The 18,814-nt window shown below is 28.5% G+C and overlaps 1 protein-coding gene and 1 long non-coding RNA gene across 4 annotated transcripts in view; both read right to left on the reverse strand.

The window, feature by feature from the left end:
* The window catches only part of LOC136795230 (uncharacterized), an 88,039-nt gene extending 83,176 nt beyond the window's left edge, over positions 1-4,863 (reverse strand). The window contains exon 1 of the long non-coding RNA XR_010842803.1: positions 4,794-4,863. This is a non-coding gene — a long non-coding RNA (uncharacterized lncRNA). The remainder of the gene's footprint in view (positions 1-4,793) is intronic.
* Positions 4,864-7,540: 2,677 nt separating this feature from the next.
* Positions 7,541-18,814, reverse strand: part of LOC106682986 (rho GTPase-activating protein 39) — a gene marked incomplete at its 5' end in the record, with an annotated part of 18,992 nt that continues 7,718 nt past the window's right edge. The window contains 6 exon segments of one of the 3 annotated variants that reach the window (XM_067045116.1): positions 7,541-11,673; positions 12,883-12,990; positions 16,413-16,686; positions 17,314-17,478; positions 17,555-17,672; positions 18,609-18,746. In XM_067045116.1, coding sequence (XP_066901217.1) covers positions 11,441-11,673; positions 12,883-12,990; positions 16,413-16,686; positions 17,314-17,478; positions 17,555-17,672; positions 18,609-18,746 — 1,036 coding nt within the window. 3 annotated transcript variants of the gene reach the window in all.

Genomic DNA, 18,814 nt, shown 5'->3' on the forward strand with positions numbered 1-18,814 from the left:
AACATATCGGTCATGATCACTTATATCGTAAAATCATATTTTATTTCTCACGAAAATAACTTATTTAAAACTCAGTCGCCCCATTTTCGTATCTCTTGGCCTTCATTGAAAACCGCCTTGTTTTTATGGATATAGAGTTACACTGTGAAAATATACTTTCCGCAAATTACCTCTATTTTAATATTAAATTTATGTATTTACGTTATCTAAAAAACAATTAGATTTACTTGACTTAAATGCTACTGATTGGTCACCATTTTTACAAATAACATTGTTCTATTAACACCGGATTAACTGGCGATCCAAGAACACGAATAAACCGGGTTTAATAGTTACACCAAACGGCGATTAAAGTATATATTATTGTTATATACCAGTGTACAATATTGTATTGTTATTTTTACCAAATAAAGTGGCGGGAAAATGACGGCTATGACGTTGGCTCAGCAAAACTAAGATGTACCCTTAGGTTGCTGCCATCTTATGTAAATACAGCACTCTTCGTGATGAGCTCGTTTGGGGACGCATAGGGTCAGCTGTATCTACGCACCACAGGGGTCTTTTAGCATGTCTTGCTTACATACACTTCTAGAGCTTATATCCAACATCTTGCTAAATATGATTGAAAAAGGGAAATATATAATATTATTTTATAAATAGAGAAATTCAATTTTATTGAGCTAGAATGGTATATTCTCTACATAAATAGAAAATTTAAAGTGGATTATAGGAAGGGTTGAGTAGGTAAAGAGTACGAATGACGACAATGTTGCAATAACATATTTGTTTCCCAGTGATTGAACCAAATTTAAGATTTAGTATTAATAAAACTGTTAAATTATCAATAATTATTGATAATATCACGTATCAATGTTTCTTACTAGTAATTTCACAATTTTGTCAATAAAGGAGCTTAAATTTGCTTTTTGTGAAGGTAGGTAGCAAAAAGGCTCGCAACATAGTAACTTGTACCTTCGTTTCTTATTTATAACTAATACATAATAAAAATTATAACTAGCAATACTGATAAATTTGGCTGATTGTCTTTTATATTTTTGGTCATATTTTTATTAAAAACGCTTGGACCTATTTCGAAAAAACTTTATACTCTAGTTTAGTAGCGCAGGATTTAATAAATATCAACTGACAACACCCCCCTTAAAAGAAAATGGTGGTGGGTCAGAAACTTTAATGTTTTAGTAGAATTTCATAGAAAACAGTTCCACAGCAATGTAGAACACACTGTAATAGACAATGTTTATAGTCATTAATCTTAGATTATGCTCTGTAAGTTATAGTTTTTTAATAATTTGTTGAAGAAATTCTTTGTTTTAATTTTTTTTTTTATTATAGCCTTTGACTATGTAAATAATAAAGTTGCGAAACGTTGCCTCAACGTCAGGTGTTGCCTTATTGACTGATCCTCAAGATGCATAAAAATATATATCATTAGTAGTCAAGAAAAACTTAACAATATACAGAGATTAGAGAAATGAAAAAGGTCAACAAAAAAATCTAACTTAAGTAAAATTAAGTTCTGATATCAATGTACAAGTTTAATTTAAAGGAAAAATAAATAAACTATTTATTTCATATTAACTTTATATTTAATTAAAAATCCATCTTCCAGTATCTACTGTCTAAGCTTCAAGAATTGATTATTACTTTAACAACTAAGCAAGTAAACATAACATCAATTGAAAAGAAACACGCCAATTACCAAAACTCATATTTTTAATTACAAGTATACCTTTTTTTCGAAAACCAGGAAGGCAATTTAACTGGCTTATTTTTTTTTTTTTCTGTTTGGAACAGCTACCTCATTACTTAAACTGTCTAAAATTTTCCATTATTATATTTATTTAGAAATCTGTTAAAATACACATATGTATTATATCATATTATTATATATATGTGAGAGTATGTGTAAATCTCTCACTACAAACATTGTCTTGTGTTTTTGTTTTAAATAATGCGTCTGAAATACAATTCGTTCCATAGGTTTAACTTAATTAGTAAGAGACGTAAATTGAATCATGCCAGAAACTGAATTAGATTCCGCGGTTCCCTATATTGAATCTTAGTTTATTTCATATTATATAATGGTTTAACTTGATAAAAAAGAAAGAAGACACAAAATAACTATCGATTAAGTTATAATTTCAGATGTCATGAATTCTTTTTAATATTTGAAGTGTTTCCAAAGACTTAATTGTATATTATCCGTCATAATATCGTTTATAAAATATAAAAAAGTTCAAATAAGCTTGCATATTAATCTGTACATTCTCTACGTTTGAACAAGGGATAAGAAAAATATTCAAAAACAAAATAAAGAGCTACTAAAATTTTGAGTTCATTTGTTTTAAAAACTAAATCATTATGAATATTACTTCATGGTTTTATGGTTAGCAATGCTTAATAGTTCATGCCTACTAACTCAAATATCATTTAATCGACTTTTAAAATATAATAAAAACAAAAGGTAATGAGATCGATTGGTAATTATTGATCGAGTCAATTGAGGAAAAAAGTATGTGGTGCCTTAGAAATGAGGGATGAGTGATGAAGCATGGTTTTAGCTCACGGCTGGACCCGCAACACACTAAAACTACATTTGTGTTCCTGGCTGCATTTAGAGATATTTCGCTGTCTTTTCAGACTCAAATTTATCAATTATGCTTTATTACAACAAACCAATGCTTCTCCAAGAAGCCTATTTCTATAAAGTTCATCGGCGGAATTCCTTACTTTTTGTCGAATAAACAGGGAAGATTTTGGATTTTTTTTCGTCTATAGTAATAAAAACTCAGTACGTCCTTATTAGCAACACTATTATTAGATAACTGTTCTGTTTATTTAATTTCTAATACAGAATTTGAATATTATATCCTTAATAATATTAAAAATTTCCAGTACGGAAAAATCAACAAGATCTGAACAGAAATAAGTTCACTGTTGAAAAAAATAATTTCGATATAATATCCCTAATAATAATAATAAAACGGGAAATTTTCATTAGCGCCAATTATGTTTAGTTCATACTTAAAAAAGTAAATTATTTATTTGATGTCTAGAAACCACTCATGAAGTAACATTGATAATGATAAAAGTTAATTTTAAGTGAATTTGGAAAGTATTCGAGATAAAAAGTTTCTTACTTTGTTTTTTCCTACCTCCTTATTTAATTGATTAAGCAAATACAATATATACAGAGGCAAGTCCACACATATATATACATACATATCTACAGTTCCCGTATATACTGTACAAGTTTTTTATTAAAAAACTTAACTCCAAAATATGGAAAAAATAAATTGCAAGAAGGCGAGAATAAGGCGGAGTGAGAACCTACTCCCTATAGCTGCATTGTCGCGACTGTTAATAACTTTACATTGTTAAATTGAAACAAACAACGTCAGTAGTTTTAACAAATCAAATTTTAATAGGATGAATATTTTTGATTTATCTCAAAAATTTAATCAAATCTTGAAGGAAATAAAGGAAAAATGTGAAAAACAAAAAAAGTGTTATCAGATTATCAATTTCTTGATACTAACATTATTATTGGTAATAAATTATATTTCTATTTTTATGATATTTAGATAATTTACAAAAAACAGGAACATTTATTTTTTAAATATCTAAGAAATCGTATAAACATAAAAATATCAATTCTTCCAGAATATATAAATTTGTGCTAGAACTAGTTCCCAGCATTAATTTGTGAAAAGAAAAAAAAAACATTAAAAAGGGGACTTCAGTCGAAATTTGAAAATATATTTAAATAAAAACTTATATTAATAAAATTTATAATCAAAAAATAGAATTTATTTATATTACGTTAAGTGTATGTAAAATATTATACTAATGTAATTATAATCTTAAAATAGAGCAATAATTTTTAAATTTAAAATTGAAAAAGAACACTTCTAAAATGTTCTATAGCGAAAGGCTGTAATATATATGAGGTAATCAATGTTATCAAAAAGGCAGTGGATTTTTTCAGCATTTTAGTCAAATCACAATCCTTTGAATTATTAACCACAATCACCAGTCTATATCTTGCATACCATTTTTCTTACCACAGTAGTATATTTTTAATAACTTAAATATTTCTTAATTACTCAATAAAAAATAAAACATATAGTACAAAAGTATTTTTAAAAAAAATACTATGAAGTTAATTTTAATTCCTTTATTAGAAACTTGGTAAAAAATTTCACTTCGTTTATTATTACTTAAAAAAAAAAATTAGTAAAAATAAAAATGATAAATAACATTAAATTTATAATATCAAAATATATAAAGTTACATGTAGGAATTGTTCCAACTTAGGTAGAAAGTATATTGAATCTAGCACTAATTTGATTTAAGTAGTCGGCATTTTTTCACTTAAAAATTCTCAACCAAGTGGAAAAATAATATATAATCTAAACTTTATAATCGAAATTCCATCACTGATTATACAAAACTGAAAACAATTATCAAAGTTGCTTTCATTAATTAAGAGAGAAAATCATATAAGGACTTGTCTCTTGAGATAATTACCGCGTAAAACCATAAAAATGAGAAATTAGCTGACAACAGATTTATATAAAAATTCTATCAGCTCTTATAACAACTATAATATGTAGATTAATTGCATTATCATATTTTTTGTTTTAAATTGAAAATGAATGTGATTGATTTATTTTTTAAAAAATTCTTCTTTAAGGTCTCAATTCTTTCACAACTATTTTTTATGAATAATATGAAAAAGTAAATAATAATTTTTTTAATTATTTATGTACCTGGACGATTCGTCATCAGCGGGCCCGAGAGCCATCCGGCGACCATGTTCACTGGCACATGTCACGGCACAGACTGAGGCTCAGAGGCCGAGTGGGGTAGCTCCTCAATGGGCTACCGGTCTAGTCTCCACGCTAACTCGCTCAGTTTTCTTTTAATGTGACTCATAATTAATTTATAACATTCATAACAACCCAAGATCAATGTTAATAGACATTTTGTATTATATTATTACATATAAACTAGTCCAGGACTTGATACGTGTGGGTTGGCACACCTGCGTAATCCAATTAGGCGCCTTCGAATTACTAGACCATTTTATCCAAACTAAAATTATTAAAGTATTATTGTAGTTTCTTCTACCTAAACATCCTATTCCAATAGTATATGCATGTATATTTATTACATATCAATCAAAATAATTAAGGTTAAGGTCTATAGGAACCACACTAAACCCACATAATTTAAAATAAAACTAAATTATAATAAAAATTTTTATTTATAACAGTCTTATTCTATACATATATATACACACACATTTTTCTAAGTTTCAGCCCTTTCTAATAGCCATTTTCAAACTTGTTTTTTCTTCTATAACAGTATTAAAACTGTATGTTTTCATAAATACTACTCTTTAAGTATTTGTTATAAACTTTGACTTTTTTTTCCATTTTACCCAGCTGTTTTTTTATGCTATCATTTTTTCCCTTGAGGTTTTTACATCTTATTTTAATTTATGTGGATGGTCAATTATTTTCTTTTTATCTATGATTCACCTAAAAACATATTGAAAGCATGCCTATTATAAATTATTCCAAACTATTGATGTGGGCTATCATTTATGTATAGTATAGTATGTATAGTAATAATGAGATTGAAATAACTATTTTGAAATTCATCCATACTTAACCAATAACAGGATAGGTGTGTCTGTAGACCCATTGCGATATTTATTTTTCATATATTTTGGTGTGTCTGAACCAATTTATTATTTTTTTTTTCAGACTTTATAATCCATTTTCATAAAAATAAATAAAAAATTATCATATTTATAAGTAGACAAATAATATTACTGAGATCAATTGACTCCACCTGTCACATTAAGGGTTCAAATATTCATTATCTCGAAACAGCTGATAGGGCTGTAATTAAATATATTAGAAATAAAATAATTAACTTTCAAATGATTAAAATGCATGTGCTTTATATTAAAATCTTGAAATATGACTATAGTCTCTCAATACAAAGTGAAAATGTTAAATATACCAACAAAACATGATAAATTTTCTTCACTAATCTAAGCAATTTTAATTGCCTTTCCTACTTAAATGCATTCATATGCAGTTTAATACCATAGTGTGTAACTTACTAAAAGGAAAAATGGAACAAATCCAATCAGTTATGCAGAACTAAAATAGTACATGTGGTCCTAAATTAACACTGAAACAGGAATAAAGTTGTAACTTTTTCAATAGACAGAAATATAAATGTTCACAGGCATTAAAAAGTTAACTTGAAACAACAAAACATGAACTTAGCTGTAAGATTGATAAATATACAATAAACAACCGTTATGAATTAAATATGTTCTACAGATCTTGATACAACATTGAAATATTTACATAATTTCATTAAGATACATTTCAATCCATATTTTTCACTAATTCGTATAAATTTTGTATTTTTTTATAACCGTGCCCAAAGGACAGAGTATGAACAAATGTTCCTAAGAAATTCATTAGAAATACTAAGCCAGTGTGAACTTATATAAGTTACTCATTATTTTTAGACCAATATATTTAATAGATTTTTATAGCCACATTGAACAATCTTATTAAGGCTATCTGTGCTTCATATAGACTTTGAAAATACAAATGATCCTGTAAATTATGCAACATCAAGATCTTACATCAGTTTTATTATTAAGTTCAAATTTGTTTTTTCTACATTTTTAGGATTTTGACACAAATAGTTTTGTTAAAAAGATTGGTCTCTATTACAATTATTCCTCCTCACCAACCTATAACTTCAATTCATCATTCACTTTGACTAATGTGCCTTATTTTGTAATCAACTTGCATACATTTTAAAAATTTAATTTGGTGATTTAGATTTTTTTTAAAAAGTTACATACAAAAAAGTGAAAAATTATATTTTAAATATTTCTGAGAACTATCAACTAAAAATAATAAAATTAATCTACATAATAAACAATTGCATCAGACATAATCATTTTTGATTCAATAAAGTTTTCCTAAAACAACAGATAGTCTTTTCCAGTTTAACCCTCTACTCGGAAAGATGAAATTCCAGAAAATCTTCCAGTTCATCATAAATTTGTTCAAACATTCTCCCAACTCTACTCAGCTCGATCGCCCTTCCAGTTTGACCTATGAAGAGCAGCTATCTTTAAATTCCAAAGTTCTAGCGGAATTCTCAAATCTTTTTAAACACCATCCACCTATCAAAAGACCCATGTTTCTGAACAATAAGGACTGGTCTGATAAGTGTTTTAAAGAATCTTGTGAAATACTAGTAGCTCTTGATATCGAACAGCTTCACAGATGCAGATGCAGTCCAAAATTGCAACACAAGGATTGGGTACAAAAAGGAAATACAAACATCTCAGAGAATCTGGTAATTTACTGTAAGATGGTTTGTAGTAGTTTTCATTTTATGAACAATTCTATAAAAATAGAAATAAAAAAACGACATTCAAACAACAAGTTTATTTGTTAAAAAATTACAGTATTTGAAGAGTAAACTTGGCTATAAAAATCACAAAAACATCCGAACTATTGGTTTTAAATATACATTTTAAACTGAAAAGAACAAATGTTTCATCCAAGTAAAAAATATTTTATTCTAAATACTAATAAAAAAATATGCAAATATTCCAGTATGAAAAAATGCTACATTATTTTTTTTATAATTTTTCAATTTTTTTTTTCCTGATAAGTAAAAATACCAATCATAATTAATATTATACTTATTATATATGATATAAATATTTTTCTCATAGCATTAAAAAATAATGCAGCAAAACCAGTACAGTACTAAGTGCTAATTTGTGTTTTATTATTAATGCCAAATATCACACCATTCATAACCTTCATAATTTCAATATTAAATGAATTAAAACACAAAAATAGGAACCTAAAAAAAAGGGGAAAAAGGAGTATAAAAATACTGAATATTTGCCTTCTTTTTTTTTCCTGACCTAATTGTATAACACCATACACTCGTAATAGGCGAATGTTGAATGTTGCTCTTCATTTTACCAACATCTCTCAAGTATGAATCCCGAAAATCAACAATATAAAGGTTCATACAACTAAATATTCAACTATAAACATATTAATAAAATAACGTAATACACACAATAAACATCATAAATCTAATCATTTTTAAATCATTAATACGTATAAACTCAAACAATAATTCCAACCAAAGACATTATTTATTATTATTATTGACAAAAATATCTAACTGAAATACTACATAATTATATACCCTCACTCAAAAACACCTAAAGTTAAAAACTCTATCTTGAAAAATGCTTGATATATTATACATTGGTGTTTCAATTTAATAGTGAAAATTAAACCAAAATCAACAGTAGTTATAAAATAGATATATGTGACTAGTATGACAAACAAAAAATGATGTATATACAATTTATAAAATATGAACAAAATAATAACATCAATAATATTTTTAATATGTGGCCAGCAGACCGTTGATAAAATCACTATATAAACTTGTGAATTTTTCCTCTAGATACCAGATAATTAAGACATACCTACCATTTTATATAAAATGACCTATCTATTTGAAAGCCCTCAGCACTAAAATAAATAAATGATTGTCTTACATAAATCCTAAACAAACAGCATGATTAGATGAATAGATAAAAAAAATTAAATGCTTTTATTACTTTCTTTGGTTGGGATTAGGTTCTCAAACTCTATATATAAGCATGTATGTAACATTCAGACTAAATTAAACTAAAAGCAATAGTAAAATTATAACCCTAATAAATACAATCTAATCAAACGGGCTAACAGTTATTACAGTCTCAAACCTCATTGGCAACATTAGCTACTGTGGCCTCGCAACAACTCAAAGATGAGAAAATAATATTTTTTTTATAATATAGAAATTCTTCATATTAGTATAGAATTCAGTGCAATAATAACATGATAAACTTTAAATTATTGTCAGATTTTAAATGTACAAGTAGAATAATAGAGACAACTTTGATAGAATTAACTATTTAACATATGGAAATTAACTACCAACAGAACAATGATATTGTAATAAATTTCTTTTTAATTCCATTTTTGAAAACAAAAGTAAATAAAAAATTAATTGGTTTCTTTTTTTATTAGTCCGAGAGGAACTCAATAGTTCCAAATCAACATGTTATAATAACTGAACATTTTTAATATTTAAATAAAAACACTATCAATAATCAATCTGAGTTATATAATTAAAAAATAAGTAACTACACCTATAATATTCCATCAATCAGCAGTATCAATCTTCAATATCAATATCAATCCTTCTCTGCCGGACCCGCCCCACTGAGACCCTGGGGAAGCGACGGTTCTATATCACTTTTGAAATAGCTTAAAATGGGAAGAGGAAACTTTAAGATGGTTTAAACCAATATTTAAAATACGCCTTGATTAATTTTATAAAATTAAAACTAAGGTAAACCTTAAAAAATGAAGTGATAAAATTTGCATTTACAATAAGTTGTTAATATTACTACTTCTATAAATTAACAAAATGTTGCTGAAAAGCCACGAGCAGATAACAGTTTTCACAGACACAAATATACAAACTTTTATTTGGTGTGAACGAAATGTATCGTTAAAAAAAAATCAATAAATCAAACAATAAAATCAATAATAGTAAGATAAAAATGCAGAATAGAATGAAAGTTCAATTCAATGTTCAAGGATTATATAAAAAAAAAAAATAGTCAAAAATCAAACCAATCCAAACTATGAATATTAAACATATTCGATCATTTGCTAGAACTTACACCCTACCATAAAACTTATAAAAATTATTGAAAATCATTCCTAAACTAATGGAATTTTGTTTATCTATATTTTATAGAAGTTTACAGTCTTAATTTACATAAACGATAATGTTTACATCACCATAGATAACAGTTTTCCAAAACCACATCCAAAAACTAATGCTATAGAAATAACAGCCTCAAGATTAAAAAATCTAAATTTATCAATTAATTACTAGAACACAAAACATGTTAGTATTAGAAAATACAAATATTACTAATAGCTGATCGCAAGAATGCCAACTTTCATAATTTTTCATTAATCTAAATTGCTATCCAAAAAAATGCCAAATCAAGGACCAAATATAACAGACAAAACCTTTTTTAGTAATGGACTACTTGTGAATAAATTTATATAGTTGATTCCCTGTATACTAATTAATCCAATGTTACTGCAAAAAAAGAACCTAACAAGTATTAGGAAAATAATTTTTAAAAAAGTAATATGTAAATAAATGCTTAACTATACCTTCAATTACAGAGTAATGATTCAATAATGACTCAGAAATGAAATTCAAAATACTCTATTCACTCCATTAATTATTAAACCATATACAAACTGAAATTCTCTTTTAATTAGTGTAGGTCATCTATAATATCAAAATATTTCTGCAACTTAATTTTTAGCATGTATCAAAGAAAAATAATTTTCCGTTGAGCCTATTAATACCCTATCTTTCTGATGGAATTAAAATGAAAAAAAAAAAAATTGGTCCCTTTATATGGTGAGTAAATATAGACAAAAACACAAAACATTATGAACACAGAAATGAAAGAAGGCAATTAAATGATACATGATAAAATTTTTAAAAAACACACAGGAAAACCACTTTAAGCTGTATTAAACGAGAAATCATTCAAAGAATTGCCTCCACACCCCCAACTTATTTTAATGAAACAAAAATCCAAACCAACAATAGGTTTTGGCTAATTGTTTGTTTAAAACATTAATTAACAATAATAACTATAAGAATGTTATGAATAAAATGAAAAATAAAAAAATGCAGATATTGATCCTTGATTTGAAAGAATGGAGGAGGATTATATACAAAATATATATCTTATCCATTGAAAAAATTGATTTGGAGCTTATTTCCCATTTCCACGGCAACAGATGGAGTCTGGGAATAAACTGATGCACAGAAAATGATTTATGTAGGCATAAAAAATATGTTAAAAATTTATGAGATATTATACATAAATCTATATCAAATTGGCAAGTGTATTTTAGAAAATATATATTACTTTAATTCCATCTGACTTAATGTTCTTTAAAAATTGGCAGGTAGAATATGTAAGAAGCTATGGCAGTTTTATTACAATGTCTATAAAACTGATAAAATTATACTTTTTTTCCTTCAAGTTTGAATTAATATCAAAAATAATTTGTATTTAATATACCTACACTTTTTAATACTTAAGATTCTAATTTATAAAATGGCTAAATAATACAGTTTGATTTCTGTTCAATGTGTTTAACGTGTAACTACATATTTCAAAAGCTAATCAGCTAACTAATTTAAGTTGAACTCTCTACACAAATGGATATAGGTGAGATTATGTCATTTTATCACAATTGTCGCAAACTCTCACAGGTGAATGCCAGCCACGATGTGGGACAGGCTTCCTTGCAGTGGAGCATGTAGGGCAGACAGCACCACCACAACTACGACAATGATGAAGTTCTGCTTTCCCACCTACCAGAGTAAACAAAGCCGAACAGACACAACATTCTCTTGCTTCTGAGTCAGGTGTCCAATAGCTTGGCCTAGCCGTTTCCTTAATCATACCTTAAAACAAAATGTAATTAATAACAATCTAAAGAGTCCATTTTTAAAACTTTATCATCCAAAGTTTTAATAACGTAATAATTGTTAAAGAAGAGAAAATTAATTAAATAAAAATAATAAAGTTTATCTTAACAAGCTAAAGCAAAAATTTATCCCCACTTACGTACAGGTAAGGGCCAGTAAGACCAGTTTCCAACCATACCCTTGAGAAAGCATTGTACCTCAAGTTTGACCTCCTTGTATGAGCTAAATCCTATTCCAGCTGAATGTTCATGAATCCAGGCACTTGAGGGTGTGTAATTATGTCCCAGGAATATTTTGGCCCCAGCAGGCATAAAGCTGACCAACAAAACTCATTTTCCATTCCAAAACAAAGTTACTATATTTCCAGTTATTCTATATTATTGAAGTTAAACAGAATTTTGTATCTTAAAAAAAAAAAAGAAGAAATACAGGAGAAAAGAATAAGTGTGTTGTATACAGAGGAACAGGCGTTAGAAAGTATCAATAAAAAATCTGCTACCTTAGAAGCATAGTCCAATGGTTCCAAAAGTGTTTTTGTCTCAGTACCCTTCCTAGGCTAAAAAAATTTTGCAGCACACTTGTTGGCCTAAGAACATTTCATGGCACACTTGGGCGTCTCCGGGCATCTCCCCTTGGGGCACCACACTTTGGGAATCACTGGCATAATGAATCTGGATTGAGGAGATGATGAGGATGTGGAAAGCAGGATAAGAAAAACCCAGCAAGCAATCTCAAAACTCTGGTCAGTGTGGAGATCACAAGATATTCGGAGGGAGAATGAGGTTTGGCTCTTCAACAGCAACATAAAATCTGTGTTCTTGTTTGCGAAAGGCACCAAACCAAAAATGCTACAGACCTTCATAAACAGATATATCAGAAATATTCTGCAAGCTTGGCGGTCGGAAACTATTTTCAACGTGGAGCTTCAGAAATTATCTAAGTAACATAATTTTGATTAGTATCAAGAAGCTAATAAAGTATCAAAAATGTAAATAGCTAGGGCACACCCTCAAAAAAGATACAAATAAGTAGAGACAATGTAAGAGTAAAAGAGTGACATGAAGGTAGAAAATTGAAAATAATGTTTTTCTTCTTGACCACAGCTATGACAATACCTTCAAATTCACACACGGTCAATCATCTATAAATATAAATTAAAAAATAATTCGATAATTATCAACTTACTTTTAGGATACTCTAAAATTGATGCTACAGACGAAAAAGTCGTAACAACTGCTTCAGTAACCTTTCTGGCAATCACTTCATTTTCATCTGTTTGAGCAAGAGATGGATCTGTAACCGAATATTATTATAGTACATAATGAAAAAGATAAAACACAATATTATTAACATAACTCTTGTCGAGGAGTCCCATATCCCACTTTACAATGAAATGACCAAAAAAGTAAAGAACTAAATGTGGTATAATATTTTGTCAGCTGACATTTATTTATTTTATCCAATAATTCTAATAATTTATTTTCCTGATCATTATTTTCTACAAAATACTATAAGAATATTGAAGATTCTAGATCCAGGAATATTTGACACACAAGAAGTTTCATTTAGAAATAAAAACTTAACATTACATACATGAGAATCATTGAACAGCATGACCATCAGAGGACAAATTTGTGTGAGAGAAAATAGAATTAGTTGCAGGCTGACTGAAGATATTTCAATGAGAGGACGTATGTTACCAGACAGCCTCGAGGACTATTAGTGGTAATAGTTTATTACCCTTTGTTACAATTAACAATTTCTTTTACTGGTCAACAACATTCTTCCTGTGCCCAAACATGAAAAAAGGGTTTTATCGCTACTCAGATTTCAAAAACCTGGCTACATCGAAATGCTCACTACAGTTCCTTAGTAATGTCAAGTAAATGATTTCCCATTGTGTCCACATTATGTTAATAAATAGATTTTTCTTGGAGATCTTTTTTATTTATTTATTTAATTTTTAAATAGTAATGAACCTTTCTGGACCCTTTGTATAAAGTAAACAACAATGAAAACAGACAAAATTCATTTTTCAAAGGATAATTAACTTCGAAGTAATTTTACCCTGAGAAAAGAAGGAATTTTATCCCATTTCATATTTTGACTTCTGGCTAAACATAATAATCCTATTCCTATGAAATATAAATTTGGTCTGAAAATGGACATTATGAATTTTGATCTGGTCATTTCCTTTATTAATCTAGTCTGCTACAACCTCTCTTAAAATATTCACTTTATACCTATGCTTAATACCCTTTTTTCTTGTGATTCCTAATTAAAATCATTTTGATACTTATTATTAATAATAATAAGTACAACTTATTAAGTTGTATACCCTGCATTAAAAAATATAATGTTGATCATTTATTCGTTTGGAGTGAACTTATAGTTGAATCTGCATAAATATAATAAAAACAAAGAATGCTAATAATAACAGAATAAAATAAAATCAGCTGACAAGATAAAATCAATATCAGAATGTTACAAATTTAAGTTTCAATATTCAACTGGAACATTTCATTACTCCAAAAATATTATTGAAGCAAAGGGATGAATTAATAAATATTTTTACACATTATCAATAATATTCATACAATAAAATAAAAATTAAATGAAAAGCCAGTTATAGTTTCATTCTTTTTTTTTCATTTGTACTTGTCTACTAAAGGGGTCATGCACAAATGTCAGAATTGTTTACTTGTTCTATCACTAGCTAGTTCTTAATCACTTTATCAATAGCCTTAACAGTTGTTATCTAATATTTGTTGTCAGTCATTCTGTGTAGAACCATTATTCTGATAGATGTGCCCGGCCAATGTCCAACTAATATAGAAAAGTACCAGAATAGGAAAAGTCCCAACCTTATAGGAACATGACAATTGGTTTTTGAATTACTCTAAAATGAGTCAAGCAAAAGTCAAAGGCTGTGATTATTCTAACTAAAACTATAATGGTTAAAAACCTAAATACCACTGCCAAAGTTAATGCTTCTTAACTTCTTCAACTGCAAAGCTGCTTTGCCAGAGACTGGTTTTTGCATAAGTTATTTTGGCAGTTAGGAGACATTTTTTCATGTTTATTTAATGACAAGAAAACAGCAAAACTATGAGAAAAAGTTTTAAAGTGGTATATTAAGCCACTATGTTAACCATGACATATAGGCCGAATGGCAACGAGCTCAGTAAAATGGGAAGATAAGCACAGGAGGTAAAGAAAAGGTTTGTACCCTCATCTAGTTGACTTCTATTGGGTTGGTTAAGTATTAGAAACCATCGGGTTTCATGTCATTTAAGAATGATTTCCAAACAACATGTAATTTTCAAGTCTTCCCAGAATTAATATTGTGTTTTATAAATGTTCCACTTCACATTAGCACATCAACTCTCATAACTTGGCTGTCCCAGAGTAACATTTTTACATCCAAATATATTAAAACTTTATTTTCATGCATCCCTCTCGTAAAAAAGTCTTTGCTCCATTCAACTCTTAACTATTTCAAAAAATTTCAAAAAAAGTCCAAGAAAAAAATTTCCATAGAAAATAAAACCTCAAAATAAAAATAAAAACGATAAATGTGTGGTAGCTCTGAAGATTTAAACGTCATTTTGGCCACCACTTTCACTGTTATTCCTTTCACACAAGTTGACTGGAAAGAAAAATGGCAAGTTAGTATGTTTTCAATAATATAACTAATTTCAAGAAAATTACTTGCACTTAATTAGGATTAATTTTTTTTTTTTTTTTTCGGCCAAGACTCCCATTGGAGTCCTATACTGCCTACCAATGGTTGGGGGTCAAAGTTCTTCATTTTGTGGGACCGCCACGCAATGAAAAAAGTCAACGTCCCAGGCCGGATTCGAACCGGCACCGCTAATAGACATCAAATTGGTAAGACTGTGTCTTAACCACTGAGCTATGGGCGGCCCAATTAGGATTAGTTATCATCATCCTTATGAAATGAGATCTCAAAATTAATAATCAAACAGTAATTCATGGCTAAATGATTTTTTAAATTTCATATTACAATTGTCAAGGTTGTTTGGGGTGTTAACTTCCAATGAGTGTCTTAGCCGAAAAACAATCATCAACATACAGGCTGTCCCCATTTTAGTTGTTTCTGAGTTACGTCATTAACTAATTTATACCAGGAATCATTTTATGTAGCATGAACGAAACTGTTAAAAAATCAATTAAAATGGTAAATAAAACTAATGAAGTTGAGGGGACACTATATTAAACACTACATGGATAAACTAATGGCTGTAAAATATGGTTTTGTGTGTGTATACATATTTTGTTACAGATAAACTTAAAGGTTCGATTTAAGTCAGTTTCCAAGAAATGAAACCTGAAAAGTACGAAGTTCGCCTGTATTTGTCACTTTCATTTTTATAATTCATTCTTATTTCTTGAACATACTACAATATTCTTTAAAAATTCCATTTTAATTATCTTTCATTAAAATTTCAATTTTAAATTTATAAGTTATTAAAAATTTCTCTCAAGTTTAGTGCCAGTCTACAAAACCAAGAAAGCTGAAAGTTTCATGTTGGTTGCCATAGACCCTTTAATAGACTAGTACCTTATTATAATTTTCAAATCAGTCATTATGAGTGATTATCACACCATATACTATAGAGCAATAATTATATTTAGTACAGTTGTGATACAATGATCAGTTAATTAGTTTTCTGAAGTTGAATATCACTGACTTTCTGCAATTGGGACTTGAGACGCCTCCTCATCAGTAACTACTAAAATTCTGTCAGGGTAGCTAGCTACGACCCATTGTTCTTTACTCGAGGAGCAGGTCTTACCAGCAGGCGGGCTTGCGCACTTGTCACAGACTCGCACAGGGTAAGACCAGCCTCTCTCGGGAACAGGTTTGTTTTGGGTAGAACAGTCGGCACAAACTCCTTCACCACATGCTCGACAGTGATGCTTCGTCATTTCAGGAGTGAAAACGATGCAGCAAACTGCACACATCTGTAAAATAGAAGAGAAAAAATGAGTTTCTAATTAGCATTAAAAATAAAATACAATTATTAATCAATAAATAAATAATTCCTATTTTAGTTTATTATTGTTTTCAATCTCGAACCTTCGTAATCAATCAAGAAAAAGTGTTCAGCAAATCCCTCATAATTTTTTATGATTTACATTTCATGATAAATAAATCTAAAAATAAAATAAAAAAAAGAAATCTGTGAATCTAAAGCTTCTTTCTGAGACTGCTAGACATATGTTTTTTTATAAATTTAGTAACCGTCACAGGTCAAACCTCAATGATCTTCAGAACTGAAGAAACCACCATTTTATTTTTAAAAAATATTCAATCCACATAATTTTTTTTTACTTAAAATTGTTACAGACACTCATATATAATATTTGTGTAAGACTTTACAGCATTATTAAATTGTTTAAATTTTTTTAATTATTCACATTAATAATTGGAAAATATTACATTAGTACATGTAATATACATTAGTAAATTACCATAGCATCATCACACCAATTACATAAAAATCATTGAAATAAATATAATTTTTAAAAACTAATTGCAAAGACACGTATTCAAATCTTTTAAAACTCTAAATCAAAGATTACTTTTACTTGAGGGTTTGGTTTCCAATATTTGGGAGCTATCTGATCAGCAACCCAAGATCCAAGAGCTTTTGTCGGTGTTGCGGAAACAGAGGCTACAACTTCAGTAAGGGCAGTAACGCTGTCTAACACACGTTGAGCAGAATTCTGACAGCTGACGCCATAGCAGCTCATCTTCAATACAAAATTAATACAAACAAATAAGTAAATTAAAGTAAATAAATAACTTAGAATTAATGACAATAATTACTCCAGGCCAAACATGATGAATTTCTGTCCGAACCGCACTTAGTTCTGGTGAGACATTTCCAAACCAATACTGCCTGCTTCTGTAAATTTCTCCACAATTCGGGCATTCAATCACGTAACTGAAAATACGGATAAGATAAAATAAAGGATACAAGATAAAACTGTTAGAAAGCATCTTGATCTTTTAACTTATCCACATTTCATTGCAATAAGCCTGGCAATAGTCAATATTTTGTCTATATTTCCCATGTTGAGATATATCTAGCACCTATTTTAAAACATTAAATTTGAAAAATACATATATTTAACTAGAACAGAGATGGAAGAAGAATAAAGAGGTGATGACCCTACCCATGCACCTTAGAAGGGAATCATGAAGTGGTTCTTCTGAAATACCTAGTTTGATCCACTGATGGACTGAATCAGGGAAGAAAACATCAGTAATAAATATGCACATAAGCAATATAGATCTACATTAACTGGAATTGTAACACAGATTATTTATTCCTTTTGTATGTGCTGATGGTTACTAGTACTATTTATATAAGAAAAAAATTGGGTTTAGGATTTAAGCCAATACAAAAAGGTTCAGCATTGGAAACTAGGATGAGGGAAAAAATGAGCATTTAATTCTAAAGATGAAACTTGGAAGATGCTGAGAACTTGAGCTGAACTGCACTGCACTGAAATGGACGTTCAGTTTATCAGAGTGAAATTTATAGATTCATACAATGTATTGCACGTTTCAATTAAGAACAATCTAAGTAAAATAATTAACTTCTTTGGAAACCTTAGCTCTATTATATTTTGACAGGAGTGATACCCTAAAAATAGAATTTATCCCAAGACCCTAAATATAAAGCTGGAGTTTGCATGTATTTAATGAGAAAAAGTAATGTACAATGTTTAGTTCATGTTATTTCTGTATCAAACAGGAAATTATAACCTAATGAATTATTGGGAGTCTTTGGAGATGCAGCACTAAAGATAATTAATAATAGCACATTTAAAAATAATACAACTAACATCTAAAAAACACATTCCAAAAAACTTACCCAGACCAAGCATACTTTGCGATGCTGAACCACGAACTTTCATTGCTAGTAAAAGCCTCAGGCTTGACAATAATTTCTTTTCCATTTTTGTAACATGTTTTGCAAATATATCTAATGTTCTCATACTGATGGGTATATCTATGGAAAAACAATTTTTTTGATACTATATTGTAATAATCTAATATTATTTAAAATAAAATAAATTT

This window comes from Halyomorpha halys, unplaced genomic scaffold (assembly GCF_000696795.3).
Source record: "Halyomorpha halys isolate HHAL.00 unplaced genomic scaffold, Hhal_1.1 Scaffold456.1, whole genome shotgun sequence".
NCBI lineage: Eukaryota > Metazoa > Arthropoda > Insecta > Hemiptera > Pentatomidae > Halyomorpha > Halyomorpha halys.